Source organism: Scomber japonicus, chromosome 12, assembly GCF_027409825.1.
Source record: "Scomber japonicus isolate fScoJap1 chromosome 12, fScoJap1.pri, whole genome shotgun sequence".
NCBI classification, from domain to species: Eukaryota; Metazoa; Chordata; class Actinopteri; order Scombriformes; family Scombridae; genus Scomber; species Scomber japonicus.
Window position 1 is genome coordinate 14,894,132 of NC_070589.1, and position 20,561 is coordinate 14,914,692.

The following is a 20,561-nucleotide window of genomic DNA, read 5'->3' on the forward strand; positions in this document are numbered from 1 at the left end:
TATGAACTCATTCACATTAAAGGTTAAAATACTGGAAAGTTAGGCTGACCTAAATATTAATGATCTGCTATTGTTATTGTTCAGGTAAATGTGACAGGTGTCATGTTGGCATGGTGAAGTGAGAAGCACCAGCTGGCAAATGGGGATCTAACGGCTCTAAAACTAAAATCTATTAATGACCTGACATTTGACCTCTTTGTACAGGGTGTCGGGTGATTTTGGTAATCATGACATTTAGACATAAACTAAAATAATTCATATAAGTATATCTCTTCACTTTAAAAGAGGGTTTTTATGGTGACATTAGTGGTGATTTTTACTTTTGAGATTTACAATATAAGAGGTTTGTCTTGGAAATACAGCCGTACCTCATTCTGCATTTAAACAGACATGAAGCTTTTGTATGAACGCTTTCACCCTCAAGTAAATGCAGTAGCTTATACCATCAGCTCCCCACTAGATGTCACTAGCAACAAAGAAAATCAATCAAGACTGGTCCCCCTTTGTTCCTCTAAAACCATGTGATGGACTCAAAAATGGCAGCTTCCCATTATCATCACAAGTGGTGGCAGTTGCCTAATTTTCCTTTCTTTTCTAAGAGAAAGACTCTTAGTCACATAATTTTACAAAGCTACTTGGCAGGGGTTAGTATGTGTTTCTAATGTGTCTGGATGAATAGAGATCCAGGTAGGCAGAGTTACTGATGCCACGGCATAGCTATGTGTTTGCAGAGTGCTGTATGTATGGAGACCAGCAAAGATGTTAGAGTGAAGCCTCATTCATACAGTCCTAAACAGTATGCCAACCTCCAACACCTCAGAATTCACCCTTGTAACAGTTGGTTTTGTGACCTAAATAAGAATCAGCACTTACAGTTGGCTTCTTTTAGGATTAAAAGCAAAAATGAATGGCTATAATTTTCAGATTCCCCCCCCCCCAATTTTATTTTTATTGATATTTTTAAGCAAAATTAGTGCATTAGTAAGTCAATTTTCCCCATTACTCCCTTGTATTTCACATATTTTCCATGTCAGGTAAAGGTCAGATACTTCAATGTATTTCATTGACTGATGCACTCCAGTTGTCCTTGGCTGAGGATTTTTTTTCCTGCAGTCATTTCCATGAGATTCGTGCTAGCAGCCAAAAGTATTTCAAAAATATAGACATCCTTTAACATGAATCTATCTTGGACTTTGCTCATGTAAGATGTAACTAAAAAGTCAAAAGAACATCTTAACACAAACTGAACTTTGTAACCTTCATGGAGGTATAAATGCTCTCTTTTATTAGACTGTATTAGTTTTAACTGGGTATACCTCATTAACTGACCGATCAGAGCTGGGCTCCCATTGAACAAATGATAGCAAGGTTATAAACTCTTGTATGGACTTGCCCTTAACAAAAAGTACATTAACTTTTTGTACATTCATTGTTTAGGTCCTACAGAATGTTTAATATATTCCCATTATGTTCCACAGTGTCCAGCCATAATTGAGTGAGGGACTTCTGGAGCTGATATGGGGCCATGAGTCTGTATTGCTGCCAACAGCTATAATTAGACACTGTATTATGGGAATCTACGGGGTTTCAAGGTGCTTATCTTCATTTTAGCCCCTGGGGACCACAGTGAAAAAATCGGCCACCAATACACATGAGCAACCTACCTCAGCAGCTACTTCTTTTGCACCAGTCAGCGATCTAGCCAAACCTAGAGGAGGTGAGAGAGCTGTGGGAGTAGTAATGGGGGTAATAGGGGTGATGGGGGATACGGTTGCTATTGGAGATCTTGCCTGCATCACGTCATGTGTAGGGGGAGGGGGAGAGCTCCGGTGTATGTTTGTGTGTGTGTGATAGAGAGACAGAGTAGGGAGGGGGATGAGAGGAGAGAGAGAGGGAAGGAGGAGGGCATTAAGGAAGGAGGCAGGGAGTATCAATGACATCAACCAGCAGTATCTGAGGCCGCACAACCAGCAATGCTCTCCCGACAAAAGGGCTGAGGAGCAGCCGTGACCCGCTGTGCTCCCGAGAGGTCGACAGGACGGACGGTGGGCAAAACGCCGGCGATGTGTGCATGCATCCTCCTCCTCAACAGCAGACCTTTCTCTGAGTGGAGCTCTGCTGCCACTGGATTACATTTATCCTTGCTGTTTCCGAGGAAGCTTCCAGCTGCAAATCCACCCACATGAATCTACCAGACAGTAAAGAAGACGGAGCACTTCCTACCAAGGTAACCAGCATCCTACACATCCATGTAGCCTAGAGTAGTGTTTGCAGCCGTGCACCCCACCCAGAAAGGTTATTTGCACTTGTCGAATAGCCTTTCGGAAACTAATGAGATAAGAGTGCATCCCAGCCGGCACAAGCCGTCAATTTCACCGTTTAGCTTTTCTTGTTGAAGGGAGGTTGGGAGTCTCCCTTTTTTTTCCTTTTACATCCCAGCATCACTTCACTTGACTTTGTTCAAGCGTTTATGTGAAGAGCACACCGCGAGGTTTGTGCAGACCTGGCTGGTTGGCAACAGCGCTGTGAGTGTGCGTCCCTCTTCACCCCCTCCTTATTGTTGGCTGGGCAGCATGAGGGACCCGGGCAGACTGGCAGAGCCTTTGTTCCTCAATCACTCTGCTTTAAAGTGGCTTTTTGTGACGGCCCTCTCCAGGTACAACTAGTCTAATAATGTAAGGTCTGTTTTGTCTTTGTCTCAAATAAGAAAATAAATCAGTCATGAACATTGTTAAACAAAAAACAAACCCCTATGATAAAAAATAAACACGGTGCCATCCTAAATATTTGGTATTTAATATTTTAAAAGAGGATTCAGAGGAAGATCACAGTGTTCCTTTCTAAGTCATTTTACCACTGTGCTGATATTCCAGTGATGGCAAAGCAAAGTGAAAATCCCATTATAGATAATGACTTCCTCAACACCTTTGAGGAGGCTATCGCACGCATATTATAAATCCATAAGAGCTGTTATACTGACAATAGAGTGTTTTTTTTGGCATGGAAGACACCAGGTGGCAAAATGGATGGACTTATTTAGCAAGACTGTTTTCTAGACAATAGAGTGGCTGCTGCATCTGCTCTTCTCAACCATTACTTAAAACAAGCCCATCTGCACACATAGGCAGTGTTTCGTGGTCCATAGACCTGTCATATGTCTATAATTATACGCAGTACGATTTGCTGTTAATGCATCCACTCACGCATACAGGCAAGAGTGTAATTTAATGATACATCGATTCATCTTGACACATTTTCCGAGGGCTATTGCTTGTTTGGGATTTAATCATGTACACGTCGTATGCCCATTTAGGTTTTCTGTATTTCCGCTGCGTGGCCTGTGTAAACTAGAAAATCGCACTGTCGTGGCGAATCCGAGGGAAGTCTTCCTACTCACACACAGATGGGAAATTTTCCCTGGGGCACTATGTGTTTGCTGGTTATTGTTCCAGACCATTTCCACATCCCTAATTATTTTAATCAGTCATTTTTACACATGGATTCCCCTCTTTAGTAGATCCCCAATGTTTTTTTTCTTCTCTGGCTTGAGAAATTTTAGCCAAACCCTGCCAAACATTAAAAAAAAAAAAAAAAAAAACACAAACCACTCACCCCGAATGAAAGGGACAAGAAGCTAGATATTTGCATTATTATGACAGGGATAAGCCATTATGTGGAAGCAGAATAATTCAACTGGCAAATTTTCTCAGTCTGTCTCTGTCGCTGAGAAGCAGATCAAATAATCTGCAAGAGCCAAGAGATGCTCAGCCCCACAGGTATTCATCTAGGCACTGTAAGGAGCAGTAGCTTATGAAATCAGTGATGTCATGTACTCCCTCAAATAGCATTTCACGGGGTTCAACCATAGGCCTTAATGGTTTCCTGCTTCTTCCAAGCAGATATCACTGTAAGATCCATCCAGACTCGAATATGCCGGATGACGTGCACTCCCAGCGGAGCAGCTTTGGTTTCACGTCAAAGGCCCCATTGAAGTCTTATTCCCAGATTCTCACAGCAGCATTACCCTAAAGTGCTCCACACTCTACTTTCCTCTTTCGTGTTATATATTCTGCCCATGCATGGATTTTTATCAAAATCTGTGTGTATACTCTGTGTTTACTTTGTTGCACCAGTCAGTTGGAAGGAAGGAGAACATCAAGGCACGCAACTTTGATGCTGAGAGCGTAGCCACCTGTATTACAAGCAGACAGAAACTTTGTTGTTGTCGAGGCATTGATATTAATTGACCTTTTCAAAGCCTTCCAAACAGTGAGCTTTTGTCTGTTCCGCTTCTCTTGTTTATTCAGAGGCTGCTGAACACAATGCACATGGCATGCAGAATGAACCCATTACAGCTGGGTAATACAGTAAAAACGCTATAACAACTGTAATAATAATAACAATGATGATAATATCAGTATAAATATTTTACTAATATTTTCTTTAGATGTTTTCCCAACTAGATATTTTCGTCCTTGTTTAATACATATGATGAATTTTGTTAGATGTAATGTAAACAGTACAACACAGTGTTATCACATACTGAACATTATTTTGATCATGTTTTGTGTTTTTTGACATATTTTACCCATATCGTTAGTGTAGAAACATACCTGCATACATACAACCACATTACCCGGCCCTAATCTATAGTGTTAATAGTTAACAGTTAATATAAGAACACACACACACACACACACACACACACACACACACACACACACACACACACACACACACACACACACAGTCAATTAACAACAGTCAAAGATGTGTTACATCATTATGTATGGAGTTCTTATTGTGCCAGAATCCAAACTTAATCATCACATCTAATGACATAATTCTTCATGTAAGAATATCACAACAAAATATCTAATATGTATTTTATTAGACAAACATTTGCATACTTAGTGTTTGGATAAATACATCATAAATCAATAATATTTAATATTTAAATAAATTATTTAGACAAATTTGCTCATAATGTGGTACAATTCCAATGATAGTAAACAATAATATTGAGTTTGTTTAGGGGTATGTCTGAGACACCTTTTATTTTAGAGTTTTTTGTTTGTTTGTTTTTCAAATTATATTCAATTAATATGACTAAATACAATTAAATAGATGTGCAGACAGGTGATTCTTATTCTTGTAAATAAAAAATACTAAATAGCACCCATGTGTAATCATGATTGCCTTGCAAAGATCCATGTCAGTCTGTTGTTGATCACCTCTTTAGTGAGCCAGACCCATATTTATTCATTTTTAAACCAGAAGGTCATTTGCCATTATGTGTGTGTGTGTGTGTGTGTGTGTGTGTCTGTGTCTGTGTCTGTGTGTCTGTGTGCATACGTGTCTATCTGTGTGTGTGTGTGTGTGTGTGCATATGAGTGAAGGCTAAGAGATAGGTTGTGACTTGACTGATGCCCTTCTCCAGATGAATCAGAGATTCTTATGTGTCAGCGGGGATGAATAATGCACACTCCTCCACTACCTCTCTTCTCTTCCTCTCTTCTCCACTTCTTGTCTTCAGTCGTTCGCCTCTCTTTTCATCACAACTGCCACATCTGAAGACATCTTCACCTTCCTTTTCACCCCTCCCCCCTCTTCCTCTCCTCATTTATGCAAAAGAGAGCATTATTTTCTCGTCACTGCTGCCTCCTTGTACTCTGGTCAACCCTCTTCTCTTCTTCAACATCTAACTCATCATTCATGTTCTGAATGAGATTTTCCTGTTGTTGTTTCTGTTGTATGTCTCAGCTCAAGTTTCACGGAGTCATCTTTGCTGGAGTTTCTGGGCATTGTATGACCAGACGTGTTTTTTTGAGGCTTTCATTCTGCTGACATTCACACTAAAATGGCTAAATGTGTTGATGTACAGGGGTCATTATCCACTTACGGGTGGAGGAAGTGCAGCCATTGACTCGGTTTGACAGTTACATCACTGACTGACAGGAGTCATTAGGAGGGAAGGCTTGACTGACAAGATGGCTGAAAAAGCAGAAGACAAACTGCCTAATCAGAACTTGGGGAAAGAGTAGGCACAGTCTACTTTGAAGTGTACAGTGTGCTGCCAATAAATGTTCAAACACCGGAATATTCTATGCACCTCGCTTCAAGCACTTGACAAGTCCTCCAGAGTATTTCCAACTCTTGGAGTGGAAAACTCTTCAGTACATGCATAGAGGGCAGGATAAATTTATTTGGGCTTGGTGCCAAAATATTTTTGAGAATTAACAAAACATGAATTAAAGAGATTTTTACTTGATGAAGCTATATGAATGCTAATGCAGACCGCAATATTGTTTCTCAGCACCCAAATAGAAAACCTTTTTTACTAATGCGTATCAGTCCCAAGCTGTTTATCTTGCAGCATATGATTTGATTAGCTTAACTTTCATAGTAATATAATGGTAATCATGTTGGTGATCACCTGACTTTTCTCTAGCATCATTATCAAGTCTAAATTGGGTTACAACCAAATACCTGCAAAACTTATTAAACTCACTTAAGCTACTACATCAACTTTGTTTTCCGCATTATAGTATTATACCTGCCAAACATCAACATGTTATTACAGTCATTCTGCCTTCAGCATTTGGCTCAAAGTACTGCTATGCCTAAGTGCAGCCTCACAGATCTCCTAGTATAGCTGTAGACTCTAAAAATGTTTTTATCTCAGTAATTGTACAATGCAATTTCCTCAAATGCAGACCAGATCCCTGTGCTATCTATCCAGACCAAGTGTCCAAACCCTGTTGTAGTCAGTGCTACACATCCAAGACAAGGAAAATGTTTTGGCATGCCTCCATATAACAGTCAGTGAAAGAACATCTTTATTGCAGTACTAAAAGACCTCTACCATGCAGGATAGAAAAAGGACGATGTCCAGAAAACTTACGGCTCCATTCCATCCTCACAACTACTCACAGATAGAAAACTTAAAAGCTAGAAGATTGGACTCCCTCAAGGCTCAGCAGAAACATTCTGCAGTGTGCAATGTTTGTGTAGGTACAGGTAAGTGGTGGTGGTGGGAACTGGTTGACATGACTGTTGAGTATAGCCCCACCGTTTGTGTGCAGCATTTCATGATTACTCTGTCTCCACAGCGCTGAGGGATGCTTGGTTGGATGAAGTATTTGTTTGACGGGGGTGAGAGTAATGGCTAGTCATTGGTGGGAAGCATCCGTGCGCAAGTCTGTTACCCTTGACAAGCATTTCATCTCTCACTTACCGAGACACGCTCCCCGTCTGATTTCACCAATGAGACGGAGGACAAATGCAGTTTTTCTACCCCATTACTCTGGTTTTCAATTCTATTCACAACTTTATCGTCCCTCAAGGAGAAATTCATTTGCCGTCACAAATCTCATCTCCATCAGGAAGTCATGCAATGGCTGGTTAGTGACAGAACTGTTAAGGCTGTCCGTCTGTGTAGCACGTAAATGCAATTTGTTCACCAGCATATGCAGCCTCAGAAATCAGAATCAGTCATGCTTTTAACTACATTTTTGTCAAATAACTAATCACCAAAATAAGAAATGTGAAATGTGTTTTAATATTCTGTAGATGATGTCACTGTTGTTGCAGAGCAGTGTTGCATTTGTGAACTAATGAGCTCTCAGTGGATGACATATCATGTGACCAAGCCAGTCAGGTGGTACCATGGCAGCAAAAATACACAAGAGAGAGTTGGATTCTGGGCAAACACAACACTGTGTCTCCAGAAAATTAATAAGCATCTCCCAAAGGGATGGGAGGTCTTTTATATAAACTAAGAATGAATAAAGGGATGCTTCCAGATTGCAGCACACAAGTGGGTAACAGTAAATGAGAACACTGCTTATAATCCTGTATTGTGCCAGCCGGGTGTGTATTGGTATTTCTAATGTTTGTTTGCGTGCAAAGGAAGATATTCATTCTAGAAATCAATAAAAGGATGAATCTATTTGAAGACCATCTATGGAGCACACATTAATAACACTCCCGATGGATAATTCTTTATGAATGATCAATCAGTGTGTGGTTATTAAGGCAGAGCACTGTGCCTCTGGAGGCTACTGTTATCACTCTCAAGACAGGCTTTTACCAACAGGCCCTTAAATCTGCTGAACACAACTAGATTTTATCTTGTGACTGATGTGTAGCTTTTGCTAAACAGCTGAAACAGGGAGGGGAAAATGGCTGGCATGTCTCATTAATGAAACGCAATTGAAATATTATGATGGCCAGAATGATGACAATGGTGTCCAGGAAGATGAAGGTGCTCTCTGTTGTCAGGGAGCCTTCGTCCTGCTCCGAGAGACGCTCACTAATTGGCTGCGGTGTGTCTTGGCTGGCAGTGTCTGTCCTGTGTGTGTGTCTGCTGTATGTGTGTGTGTGTGTGTGTGTGTGTGTGTGTGTGTGTGTGTGTGTGTGTGTGCTCTGCTCGATGGACTTTTAATCATTTTAGTGAGAAAATGATTAAAGAGAGAACTGTACCTCAAGATAGATAGATAGATAGATAGATAGATAGATAGATAGATAGATAGATAGATAGATAGATAGATAGATAGATAGATAGATTACAGTGTTTTGGATTTATGTTGTTTTTTTTTTAAATCCATGGCTTATATTTGAATTAGGAATTGGGCCAATAATCAGATCATTAACGCAATGCTTCTTCTCACATATGTCAGAGCTGTTTAACAATTAGGAATGTACATGCAAGTGCATAACTATGTGGACATCAGTATGTATATACAGTTCTCTCTCCCACTAGGGTAAGAGTCTGCGCCAGCCTTAGATATGCTAATTGGACAGTGAGTTGACAAGGAATCAACCATCAGCCTGCGTAATGAGCCGCTGCACAGAAGATCGGCTGCCTCTGAAGAGCAGGCAACGCAAAGAGAGACAGAGAGGTCTCTGAGAGAAATTACGGAGTGTGTTTGGGTGTTTGCAAGCTCTGTGTTTTCGTTTCAGCTGAGTGAACGTTGCGTAGGCGTCTCTGTGTGGACATGCATGCATCTTGTTCTTCAGCTGTTTTCAGGTGAAAGCCCTCGCCTGTCAGGTGAGAGTGTGTCTGCAAAATGTCTGTTCATTTAGGAAAGAAAATAACAGCCATGTTTTAGCTCAATAACATCACATTTATGGCATTACCCTAAGGGGTTTGAAAGAGGTTTATGAGCCTAAGAGGTTGAAAAATAGACTCAGCCCACAGCGGAGCAAGTAATCCATCAACTTATTTGAGAGCATGAAAATTGTCCAAATTTAAGCTACAAGGTTTTCACCAGTCTGTGATACATGGCTCCCTTATTGAACCAAATTCTGGGAAAAATGAATGCAGATATATCATAGGCATACTGATTCATAAATACTATGATGCTCTCACCTGTGTGGAAAAAAAATGAAGATTAATATTCAGTTATTGTCATTTGGCCCGGTCTTCTAAGTAGTTCTTCAAAGTGGTTCTTTATCCTATCCAGTCGGAAAAACTATTCCTAAATCACGTTTTACATTTAGAATCTATTAATATGAATATTTTCTTTTGTTTAAGGCAGCATCACAGTTGGTGGGTAAAAGTTGCACCCCAGAAAACAGGTGGCACACCATTAGAGATTGATTAATGGACCATTAGTGGTTGAACAAAGGTTAGGAAAATAATAATTTACTGTAATTGCATTAAATGTAAACTAATATTATATTACATTGTATTATAATTAAGGATAGGGTTATATTAAATTACTATGTGATCTTATAGGTGAATACTTGTCTCATTTAAGTCTTAGATTTATCAAAGCTGACTCTTCAAACCAATAGCACAGGGAGCAAAGCAGCTTGACTTAACCTACAAACACTTTCACAGTGTCCCTTCCGTTCCTGATCCTCACTGATAATCTGCCCTATATGTACTTTTATGCCATTTCGTAATACATTTCCTGCTTAGCCGAAGCCACTTCATCTGTTGCTAGGCTCATCTGAGGACTTTGCCTCCATTACGGGATGCCTCTTTCTATCGATGTTGGTCTGAGCCTCTTTAAGATGAGTGGGTGTACATTTGCTGCTCCATTGTTGGTGCTGCAGCAGCTTTGCTACGCCCTAGACATGCAGAGATTGAGGTCATGCAGAGATCGAAAAGTGGAGTTTTTGGCACGTTGTTTTCACATGTTGCAGCTGGGGAGGAGAAAGTTTCAGTCACGCTTCTCTTCATCCCTCCCTTTTGTTCCCGATCACGAATCCATGTGTTGTCTTGGCTATGAAAAGAACTTGTAAACAAAAGTTGAAGTACATCCAGAATTTCTTCGTAGGGAACAGCAATCTAAAAGCTGAAACAGTCTTAACAACTGTCATTTTGTTTGTAATTTTATTGACATGCTCATAAAAATACAGTGTGAAAGGCTAATAACGTATTTTCCTAATAAGAGAAGACAGAAGCATCAAAGACCAAAGATGCTGCTGTAAATGTGGCTAAAGGAAATCAAAGTGGAGAGTTGAAAAATTGGACACTGTAACATAAACAGGACTTGCTGCTAGTGTCTTTAAATCCATCTGTTCAGATGACTTCTACCCACTTAGCTGCGGGTGATCAGTTAATTAAATTGTGACCTCAAGAAAAACTCATGCTTCCTACTAGGGAAAGCCAGATTTTCATTCATTTTTATTTGATTTTCTCATCATCTCAAGAAATTCATAAGAAAAAATCATCCCAGTATTTTGTAGTTCACATAATAAATGAGTCTAAAAGGAAAGTCTTTGCAATAACAAAATGATTATCTTTCTTGGGAATATATTTGTATTTCTTTTTCCACCACAGACAACTGGACTGTAAGGTGGATTTGACAGATAAATACAATACCTGCATACATGCTCATCAAAAAGGGAGACAAAATCTGCAAATGTGTCTATAGTGTCAGCAGTAAAAAAAAGGAAATGAAAACACCAATACAGAAAATGATTATCATTTCCTCGTCTGATTACAAAAAATAACAAATCAAATATTAATATTGATAAGATAAAACCTTGTCATTTCAAGTATATTAAATCATTAGACCTTTTATTAGATAATTGCACTTTTACGTAGCAATTGTTTTCAATATTGATGAAGTTGTTATTTTGGGGAAGTTAATAATTTAGTTGGTAAAGTTATAAATTAGCTTTGTAATGAACAACTTAATAATTTAAAAAGTCAACAATCAAATGATGCAATTTGAAGCAATATGGAAACAAACAAATAATCTAATTTGATAATTGATTAAACAATAATTAGAATGAATAATTTAATATTTGGCTTATTTTGTTTCCTGTCTTCTATCGATGACGTGCCTGTTTCAGCATTATGCTTGCTCATAAAAAATATAAAAAACCCATTGTCATAAATGGGCCTCCCTTCTGTCCTGAGGTGTTGTGATCGCTGTTTCCATGAGTCATATTTGCTTTCGGCAGTGCAATTTGAAACTCGTTCATAACTCCAGTTATGAAAATTGTTGCTGCCGGTTGGGAATTATTCTTTTTGTCAATATTTCCCATGATTTCCCATGTTTGGATACGTATGTACAGGGCATCGATAGTCTTAATTTCAGCATCATGCAGCATTAAGCAAGACTGAAGCACCCACATCTCCAGATTCATTTATATTCAGGGCAAAGTCTCGCAGTATTTGAGTGACAGGTGTGTTTTCTTGTTAGAGAGGAGCCTCAGATATTTTATTTCCACTGCTAAAAATGTAACCAGGGCGGTGCAGCTCATGCCTGCAGTAAGCCGTGCTTCATCCTGTGCCTCTGATCCTCGATGTGTTTGTGTGTGTGTCTGTTCCTGATTGTGTGTGTGTGTGTGTGTGTGTGTGTGTGCGTGTGTCTGTGTGTCTGTGTGTGTATGGGGCTGCATATGTGTGTCTGTGGGCTGTGTGTTTAAGAGAGAGTAGGGAAGTGTGAGAGAGTCAGTGCCAATCTCCCCCATGATGCTTTGCCATCTGCCATGTTTATGTGTGTTTGTATGTGTATGTGTGTTTGTGTGTTTGTGTGGTTTTGTATGTGTACTTGTATTTGTAAGTGTCATTTGCCTACAGGGTCCAGGGTCATAGGAAATGTGAGGTAATATTTGTCCCAGCCCCTCCCTGCATATGACTAATACATTGTTCCCACTCCAAACTTTTTTTTTAAATGGCATAGAAAGCCATGGATTAATTGTATAATTGAAAACAAGGTTATTTTTGGGCTGAGAACACTATAAGACTATAGAGACCATAAAAAGACAATCATGGTGTCAATCATGGTCAAAAGACGACAAATGATAGTGGACATAATATTGTTATTCAACTCTAAAAAGTTCGGTGGTGAAGGTGAGGTGGGCTTTTCATTATCACCTGAGTATTTTCCATCATTTTGCTGCTGCGCCGTGTCCTCCAAGAGTCACGACACACATGCAACACCTGCACACAGCACAGGATCCACATTAAAGCTCTAAGAAATAAACCAAAATAACTCAAGCTTCCTATCAGGTGTACTATCGCACAGCTAGGATGGTGCCACAGGAAGCAGGTCTGGTCTTTCTGTGAGCACTAGTAGCTAGTTGTCATGGAGACAGGCCTTGTGAGACCATCTCAACCCACTTGTGTTGGTGAAAGGCATCATGGGTAAGGGGAGGGGAGGAGGGTGCAGGGTGGGGATGAGGTGAGAAAAACAAAACATGTCATCCTCTGAGGGCCCCAGCAGAGCAGGGGCAGGTTGGATGCCAGCTAAACAATGTTATTTCATCAGCCTGATGGAGCACAATAACCGGTGTATATTTCACCACCTGAGCTATGGTGTCATTATGTGCTTCCCGCAATAAATAGCACATGTATCCCTATCTATCTATCTGTCTGGCTGACCATCTGTGTTGTCATGCTGAAAAGATAATAAGACCAGCCCCTGCTGTACTCTCTCTTGTCTGTGCTGCAGATCCTGCTGGATGCTGAGCCAGATGATCAGGGAGAGCAGGTTGTGATATCTGTGAGGGGGCTGTAGGTGAGCCTTAGTCATGAAAATATTCACACTCACAAAGCTCACGCCTTATAATTTTGATGCATGCAGAGAATACATGGCTGTTCTTTATCTACATGTGCAGAGAGGAAGAGCATTTTAACGTGAGTGTTAAATGTAGGGATGGGAATTGATAAGATTTCATTAATACTGATGCCATTATTGATTCTGCTTATTGTTCCGATTCCCTTAGTGATTCCTGACCAATTTCCCGTGTGGAAAAAAGTAGGTCTACACAGGTTTTCAGTGTCAATGCACCTGTTTTATTATCTCTGAGTCTCAACACACTGTGGAAACAGTAGGAAAAAGGCATGCATGTGATTCAGGCGTGGATTTCATTTAGATTTTCTTAGTCAAAGAAAAAATCTGCTTGTGTGGTGCTAATGTTGTATATTAACCCTTAGTAATGGACATGCTGCTCAGTGTATCAAATACATGACATTCCTGGAATTTAAGTCCTTATTGTGCAGAAAGATGTTTCAGTATATTGTGGGTTTTTCCTAGCCTGGGTATACCCATGCTCTCATTCCAGCGAGATTCTACTTTGCTCAGAAAGTTAACATGGCCACCAAGACAACATTTTCGCCTGAGATAGGGAACCAATCATGCGATGACGACCGTAGAGCAACTCTATTTACATCCAGCATGGCGGCCATGGAGGTGCAGCAACTGTTCGAAGCAGCAGTAGATTGTGTGCTAAATAAATTGGAAGGCAAGTTCACTTTGAAAATAGAACAAAAACTTGCGCTACATGATTTTTCCTTCATAAAAAGGATGTGTTTGTACTGCTCCCTACAGGCTCTGAATACCATTGTGTATTGTTGATATGATTGGCTGTAAGTTTGTCCAGTTCAAATCTCACATGAGATTGAGATGCGGTCTGGTGTTAGCCAGGCTAGGTTTCTCCAGCCTTACTTGAAATTACTATATAAACATTTCAACTAGCACTGTTGCCATCTTTCCTCATGAAATGAAGCCACACTTTGGACCATTTCTTTCTTTCCTCCATGACTTATTTTTGTTGCAAGTTTCCAGCAGGGTAGACGCATGAGTTTGAAAGCATTGTTTTGCAATATGCCACTGCCAGAAAAAATAAAAGGAATTGATTGAAGCATATGATTCTGATGGATTGGTTCTCAACTGGAACCAATTCTCGATTCCCATCCCTAGTTAAATGCTATTAACACAAGCACATACTTGCCAAGACTAGCCCAGTCGACTGCTGTGTCTGTGTATCTGTTTTGGCTCGCTCCCTCACATTCACAGCTGTAGGATGCTCTAAGCCCTTTTGTTTGAACTGTGTCAATGGACCAACAACAGCTGGAGCAGCCAGTGTAGGGCAGCTGGGGAGAGGAAGAGGATTTTGGATGCAAGCAGGGGTTAGAGTGTGTATAGAAAGAGGGACAGATGAATGATAGGGTGCCACGATGGAGATGGCATCTAGAGAGGAGAGGTTAACAAGGGAGGCGAGGAGGAAAGCGGAGAGAAGAGATGGGCAAGAGGGATGAAAGGAGATGTGAGAAGAGGAGATTTCAGGAATACAGCGTCTAATACAGGAGTGAGACGAGGGTAAGATTAAGGATTAGGAAGAGGGCGAGTTACTGTAGTGGAGGTAGAGCAGAGAGGGCTTTGTCAGCAGGTGAAGGACAATGGGGAGGGGTGGATAAACTGAGAATGATAGATCAGGTTAGGCTGAGGTCACAGGGATATAAAGGCCCCAGCAAATCCACCATACAGGACAGAGGAAGCAGACACTGCAACATAAAAGGAGTACCTGATGTGTCAGTGGCTGTGTGGCTCCAAACAGAGCAGTAGCCCTAGTTAGATTACCGGTGGCAAATTGAGTTTCCATAAGAGGCGAATTGACTTAACATGCTGCCAATGGTGCTTGAATGAGCTCTGATCTGATTTTTCTTATCACATTGTACAATTGAAAAGGGGACGCTGAAAGCTTTTCTATTCAACGTCTATTATGCAGCGTTAGATAAGACGAGGGCAGCGCGCCGACAAAAAGAGCCTGTATCAGATAGACAGCCATGTTTTCAGATGAGCTATTTTTGGAGGAGGAACTGGCAGACAGTAATGTGTTTGAGCAGGTCATTAGCTCAATAAGTGGTTGGAGGAATCTTTGAATATGTAACCCACCAGAAATGCCGCTTTCATTTAGTAAAAGCGAGTAAGGGTTGGCCTAATCTCTCTTACTCCATTTCTGCCCGTGTATCAGGGATGTCAGGGTGAAAGTATATTTGTGCATATTTATGTGCAGATCACAATGTGCCTGTCACCTGTGAATACATATTATGTCTCCCCTAGAGCATATATGTTATCCCGTACCGGTACTTGAAAGGAGACGTGTACGTGTGTGATATATGACAGGTTAACAAAGGCTCCTTTCTCATTTGGCCTCCCCACCTGCGTTCTGACACATCAGAGCAGAGGGGTGGGGGTCGAGAGAGCTCGATAGGACTGAGGAGTTATTGACTCCCAGACAGGGAGCTTCTGCACAGCTTGTCTAAATCTCTGTAAGCAGACAGAGCTGAATTATGTTCAGACATCCAGATGCATGAGACTGTGCGTGTTTATATCAGGAAAAGAGAGCAAAATACTGACGGAGATCCCCCCCAAAGCAGGGGATTAACAAGAGGGGGGACATCTATAAAGCAGCAGTTTTTGATACATTTGCTGCGATTGAATTATGCTGCATTCCAACTGACCTCTCAATCCTCTTTGTTGAAGTGTTTTCCATTACTGTGGCACACTCTAGCTGTATTATTGCTTCGACACTTCTATGTGTCACCAGAACAGTAAAACACTGAACACTAAAAAGGAATTAAGCCACAGCTTAAGTGAAATGAAATTATTAGGACGTTTGAGGAAAAAAACATCTTTTAAAAATGTATCATTGCCGCTCATTTCATGGCTCACTAGAAAAAGAGACTTATTAATACAGAAGCAGTACGCCGAAAACTATTTCGGTCTGTTTCTTGTCTTAGTTGTTGAGCTCTATTGTTTTGGTATTAGTTTAGACAGAGCTGGCCTGCTTGAGCTGTTAATCCCAGTCAGAAGTGCTCTGGCTAAATCAAAAGACCTAATCCTGCATTAGCTTGAATTTGTCTTTAATTTTCTTCATGAGAATGCTTTCACTACATCAGTATGAATTATTGTATGGTGCACTGACATTTCAGTGGCTGCTTTAAGAGCATAACGATGAATCAAAGGTTGAGGAAATGTGCCTTTCATTGGTTTCAGCTGACCTTCATGTTTTTTTGTATCTACAGAGTGCCTACCCCTGTTAAGTGAAGCCCCATCTGAATCTCCGTCATCTCCAACCAACCTGCAGTGGTACCATGGCTCTGCCCAAGACGGGTGGAGCTAAGAGGCTGACCCTGGGGCTCCGCCTTAGCCCCTCTCCCTTGTGTCTACTGCTGCCTTTGATTATCCTGCTAACTGATCTGAGCAGCGTGTGTGGAGCACTAGGTATGTCTATCTATCTATCTATCTGTCTATCTGTCTGTTTGTCCGTCCGTCCGTCACTTCTCTCAGAGATTGTGACTGATTGAAATGTGAGGGAAAAAATCTAGTAAAAATGCAGTTATCGATCTTCCAGTACTTAAATACAGAAACTGGAAAGTCTAACTTGTCTAAAGGGCTCCTTAAATATGGTTTTCAGAAGTGCTGGCACAAAGACAGAATAAAAAGGATGCAAGCTGATTCTCAAGCTGTTGCGTTTTTACCTTTGTTGTAGAGGGTTTTTCAAATTTTCCAAAGGCAGTTGTGCTATGTGCTTCTTTACATTCCTCTAAAGTAGAACTGCACGAGCTAAGGCTACTGTAAAGTTGCCAAAAAAACTCTCTCATCTCATGTGATCCTCTTCTACAAGTAGTCTTTCCAGTTTTTCACCTAGCGACCCTGCCTACCTAGCTCTCCTTTTCTTTCTGTCTGTGTCTCTTTCTCAGTTGAATGACAGCTGGTGTATTATCAGGTGAAAATGTGATGCACAAAGGTGTGAATATATATGTGAATGTGTCTATATTATGCATGCACATCCTTTTGTCTGTGCGTATGTGTGTCTGTGTGTGCACGGCACGCGCGTGTGTTCGTCGGAGGAGTGAAACCAGGCCTGTCAGTACATCAGCTCTGGACTGTGGCGTTGTTAATGTGTTTTGATAAGCCGGGAGGTCCCATCAGCATGTTCCTCATCATCTCCTTGATTACAACATTTCCAAAGATTTCCTGCCTCAGTGGTCCACACACACACACACATAGTCTGCACAGGCATACAGCCACACCGCCACCCACCCACACACACACACACAAATGCACAGACTTGGTCAGCTGTCACTGTGCTGAAAATATAACCAGTTTATTTTTTGAAAGCGGATGCAGGCTAAAATGGAGATAGCACTTCTCACTGTTAGGAATTTGAAATGTCTAATGTATTTTTAATTTCACATTTGTGTAACCAATTTGAGACCATGATCCTCTTCGCAGACTGACGTCATATCTGAAATATTTTTATATTCAATAAAGAGGTAAAACCTAATTTTCAGTGGAAATGTTGATCTCTGCCTTTGGAACACCTATGGTATATCTCTGCAGAACATACAGCTGTGCAAAAGCTTCCTTTGTCTTCCTAGCCTTCTCAATAAAAAAGACTAAAAATAATGAGACATTTAAATCCAAACTGTTTCTTTTGCTTTTTCTTTCTTACTAAAATTTTAGCAAAAAATGGTAGTGCTACATCAAGGAATTTTATCCTTAAGGGTTAATAACCCTTCTAATGTCATTTTAAAAAAACTATTTTGTTGAATCAAGATGAATCACTTTTTGTAATGTCTGCCATTAATAGTTTGCACCAATTATATTTTTACCAAACCTTCTTCACTGTTAATTCAAGATAATTGAATGTCTTTACACACAATATTGTGTATGAACACCCTAGATTGCAGGTGTGTATCTACAAATGTCAATTGTTTGGCTGTTGTGTAGATTGACAGAACATTTCTAAATGCTGGATGTGATTGTGATATCATTGTTTGGGAGCAAAAGCACACTTTAGGGCTAAATGTGATCTAAATATTCCATGATACTGTATTTGAGTAATTATCCATCATTTTTATGATTAATGTTAGAGCAATTATTTTGTAAACAGATCTAAAGTGATTTTGGTTATATTATTATCATTATATTAAACAGTGGATATTTAAAGTCTTGTGGTCCTTCTGAAAATGAATACTTTCATTATAGCCTTGAGCTTTTGTTCCACCGTTTTGAATTTTATTCAACAATTTTCTCCTATTTCCTTTATGAAGCTAACAAATATGAACAATAGCCAAGTCATGTAAATTAAGTTAAGCATAATTCATTTAATTTCCAAGTTTTACATACATATTTGAGATAAGCTAACAAATAGTCATTGGTCATGCTGCATACTACAGGTCCAAGTCTACCTTCATATTCTTTGATGCTGCAACCACATTTTACATACTTTAACCATCCCCATCATCTTTTTATCACAGATTATTTATTATGCACATTTGGCTGTGAGATGAAAATAAATTTGACAGCAAAGGCACACAAACAGGAAGGGATGCATTATTAAAAGTGGCTTAAAGGCTTGTCAGACCACAGCTGGTTGCACTTAATACCTTTGCCATAAGTCATGCTTCTTTAAAGAATTTGAGATGCAACATTTCACCAGGGGTTATACAAATTTCACCAAAAGACCTGTTCCAAAACTACAAATTACACTCTTTTTCTCATTTTTAAACATGCTGATTATAATCTGACCTGAAGGAAGAGTTCCTATTACGTTTTGTCACGTTTGATGGGTTCGGGTTAGGGTTAGGGTGTCATGGACACTGTCATATTTTGTCACACAATGTAATTGGTTAGTCTTACTATTATCGCCATGGAGATTGTAGTTTTCACTGAATTTCCCTATTGTTACTTTGGTCTGTAACTTTAGATAACTTGTAACGTCTTTATGTAATTAGTTTAGCTTAGCTAGCTCATAACCTTTCGCTGAAGCATAAATTAAAAATCATCACACGACTCTTAAATTTCTGCCAAGCGACATTTATCAAAAGTGTCGAATGACCTATCATAAGGAAGCCTTTAATGCTTAATTTTCCAGGCAGCTTCCTAGAACCTTCCGATCATTACAAGTTTCTGTTCAGTGCAAATCCATCCAGAGCCAGTGCCTTGCAGGGCTTTTCCCTGGCTTTCAGAAGAGGCTTAAGTGGTAACATTGCCAGTGGGGTCAGTTTTGCACGAGGATTGGTGTTGAAGTACATTTAAGAGAACATAGAAAATATTTTGGACTGAACATAAAGCCACTGAAACCCATGTTCAAGCCATAAGAAGCATATGAAATTCATCCATAATCCCATCGCCAGGAAGAAGACAGTTTTCAGCCATGACATTTTTTGGACTTTCAATAGTTTACATTTCAATATTTTTGAGTAGAAAAGGGCAATTTGCTCAATACTGTGTATACTGTGTGCCTTTCTCAGAGTTTAACAGGCAGGAAATATCCTGCTCTTGAGCTCTAAAATGGTGGGCATAAATTTGTTCTGATTGACTATACTATGCCAACTCTAGCTTTTTGCTTCTTTCTATTGAGGATTATGGAGAGCATAAAATGAAACCACTTTATTTCTGACATAGAGAGTGGGTAGGCAAAGGAGTGCACTCTTTTGACATGGTATTATTCCACTTACTGTCAAGGCATTGTAGAGAAACTGTAAAGTGGTCTGTACGTGGCTGTTACCCAGTAAAGTGAGCAGGAGTGGGCAGATGTGCAAACAGGCTTTAGAATCTGTTAGGGATTATTTGATAGGCAGTTTTTTGTTCCTGTTCTGTCTTCAGAGCAGAAGTGAATCAACACAGCAGGACCTCACCCACCCAGACATAAGGGGAGTGGGAGGAGTGATCCAGGTTGCTATGGTAAGGGTCATCCTGACTTCACCCTGATGGATAGCAGCGATTCCATAGCTGAGGAGGAGTTAAGCTGGCCACCATGGCAACAGGCCACAGACAGATACCAAGGGGTGGGTGCATGAAGTTATTTGATTGATCTGACTCAGCCACTGTGAAAAATATAGGTTCAGTACTGTTGGCTCAACATCAGACTTAGAAAATGCTGTTTTCTTACAAAGGCCAACTGCTGCACTGTTATATCCCACATTAGAAGCACAGTAGTCCAGATTGTTCGCTTGAAATCCTCTCCTGAGGCAAAAATTGGAAATGAGAATGACAAATGTTGGTATATTTATTGAATTTGTTAAGATCATCAGCATCTGTGAGTGAAAATCACCTACAGTATAGGTGTTAGTGTGCAGGCACAAAATGACACCTCTGATATTAATACATTTAAACCAACTGTAAGCTGTAAATTTGCAGCCAACACTTCTCCTACCTGTGAAACACTCATGTGTCATGACAGCCTCTGCTGCATGCAGTACGAGGGTAGTCTGCCCCAGAGGAAGCTGTGAGAATATAAGAGAGAGAGAAAGATGGACAGAGAGAGAGAGATGTTCCTCTGAAGCCCAACCCCAT

The 20,561-nt window shown here is 40.2% G+C and overlaps 1 protein-coding gene across 1 annotated transcript in view; it reads left to right on the forward strand.

Moving 5' to 3' along the window:
- Nucleotides 1-16,348: 16,348 nt before the first annotated feature.
- Nucleotides 16,349-20,561, forward strand: part of LOC128369616 (receptor-type tyrosine-protein phosphatase S-like) — a 50,353-nt gene continuing 46,140 nt past the window's right edge. The window contains exon 1 of the mRNA XM_053330694.1: nt 16,349-16,478. Coding sequence (XP_053186669.1) covers nt 16,349-16,478 — 130 coding nt within the window. The remainder of the gene's footprint in view (nt 16,479-20,561) is intronic.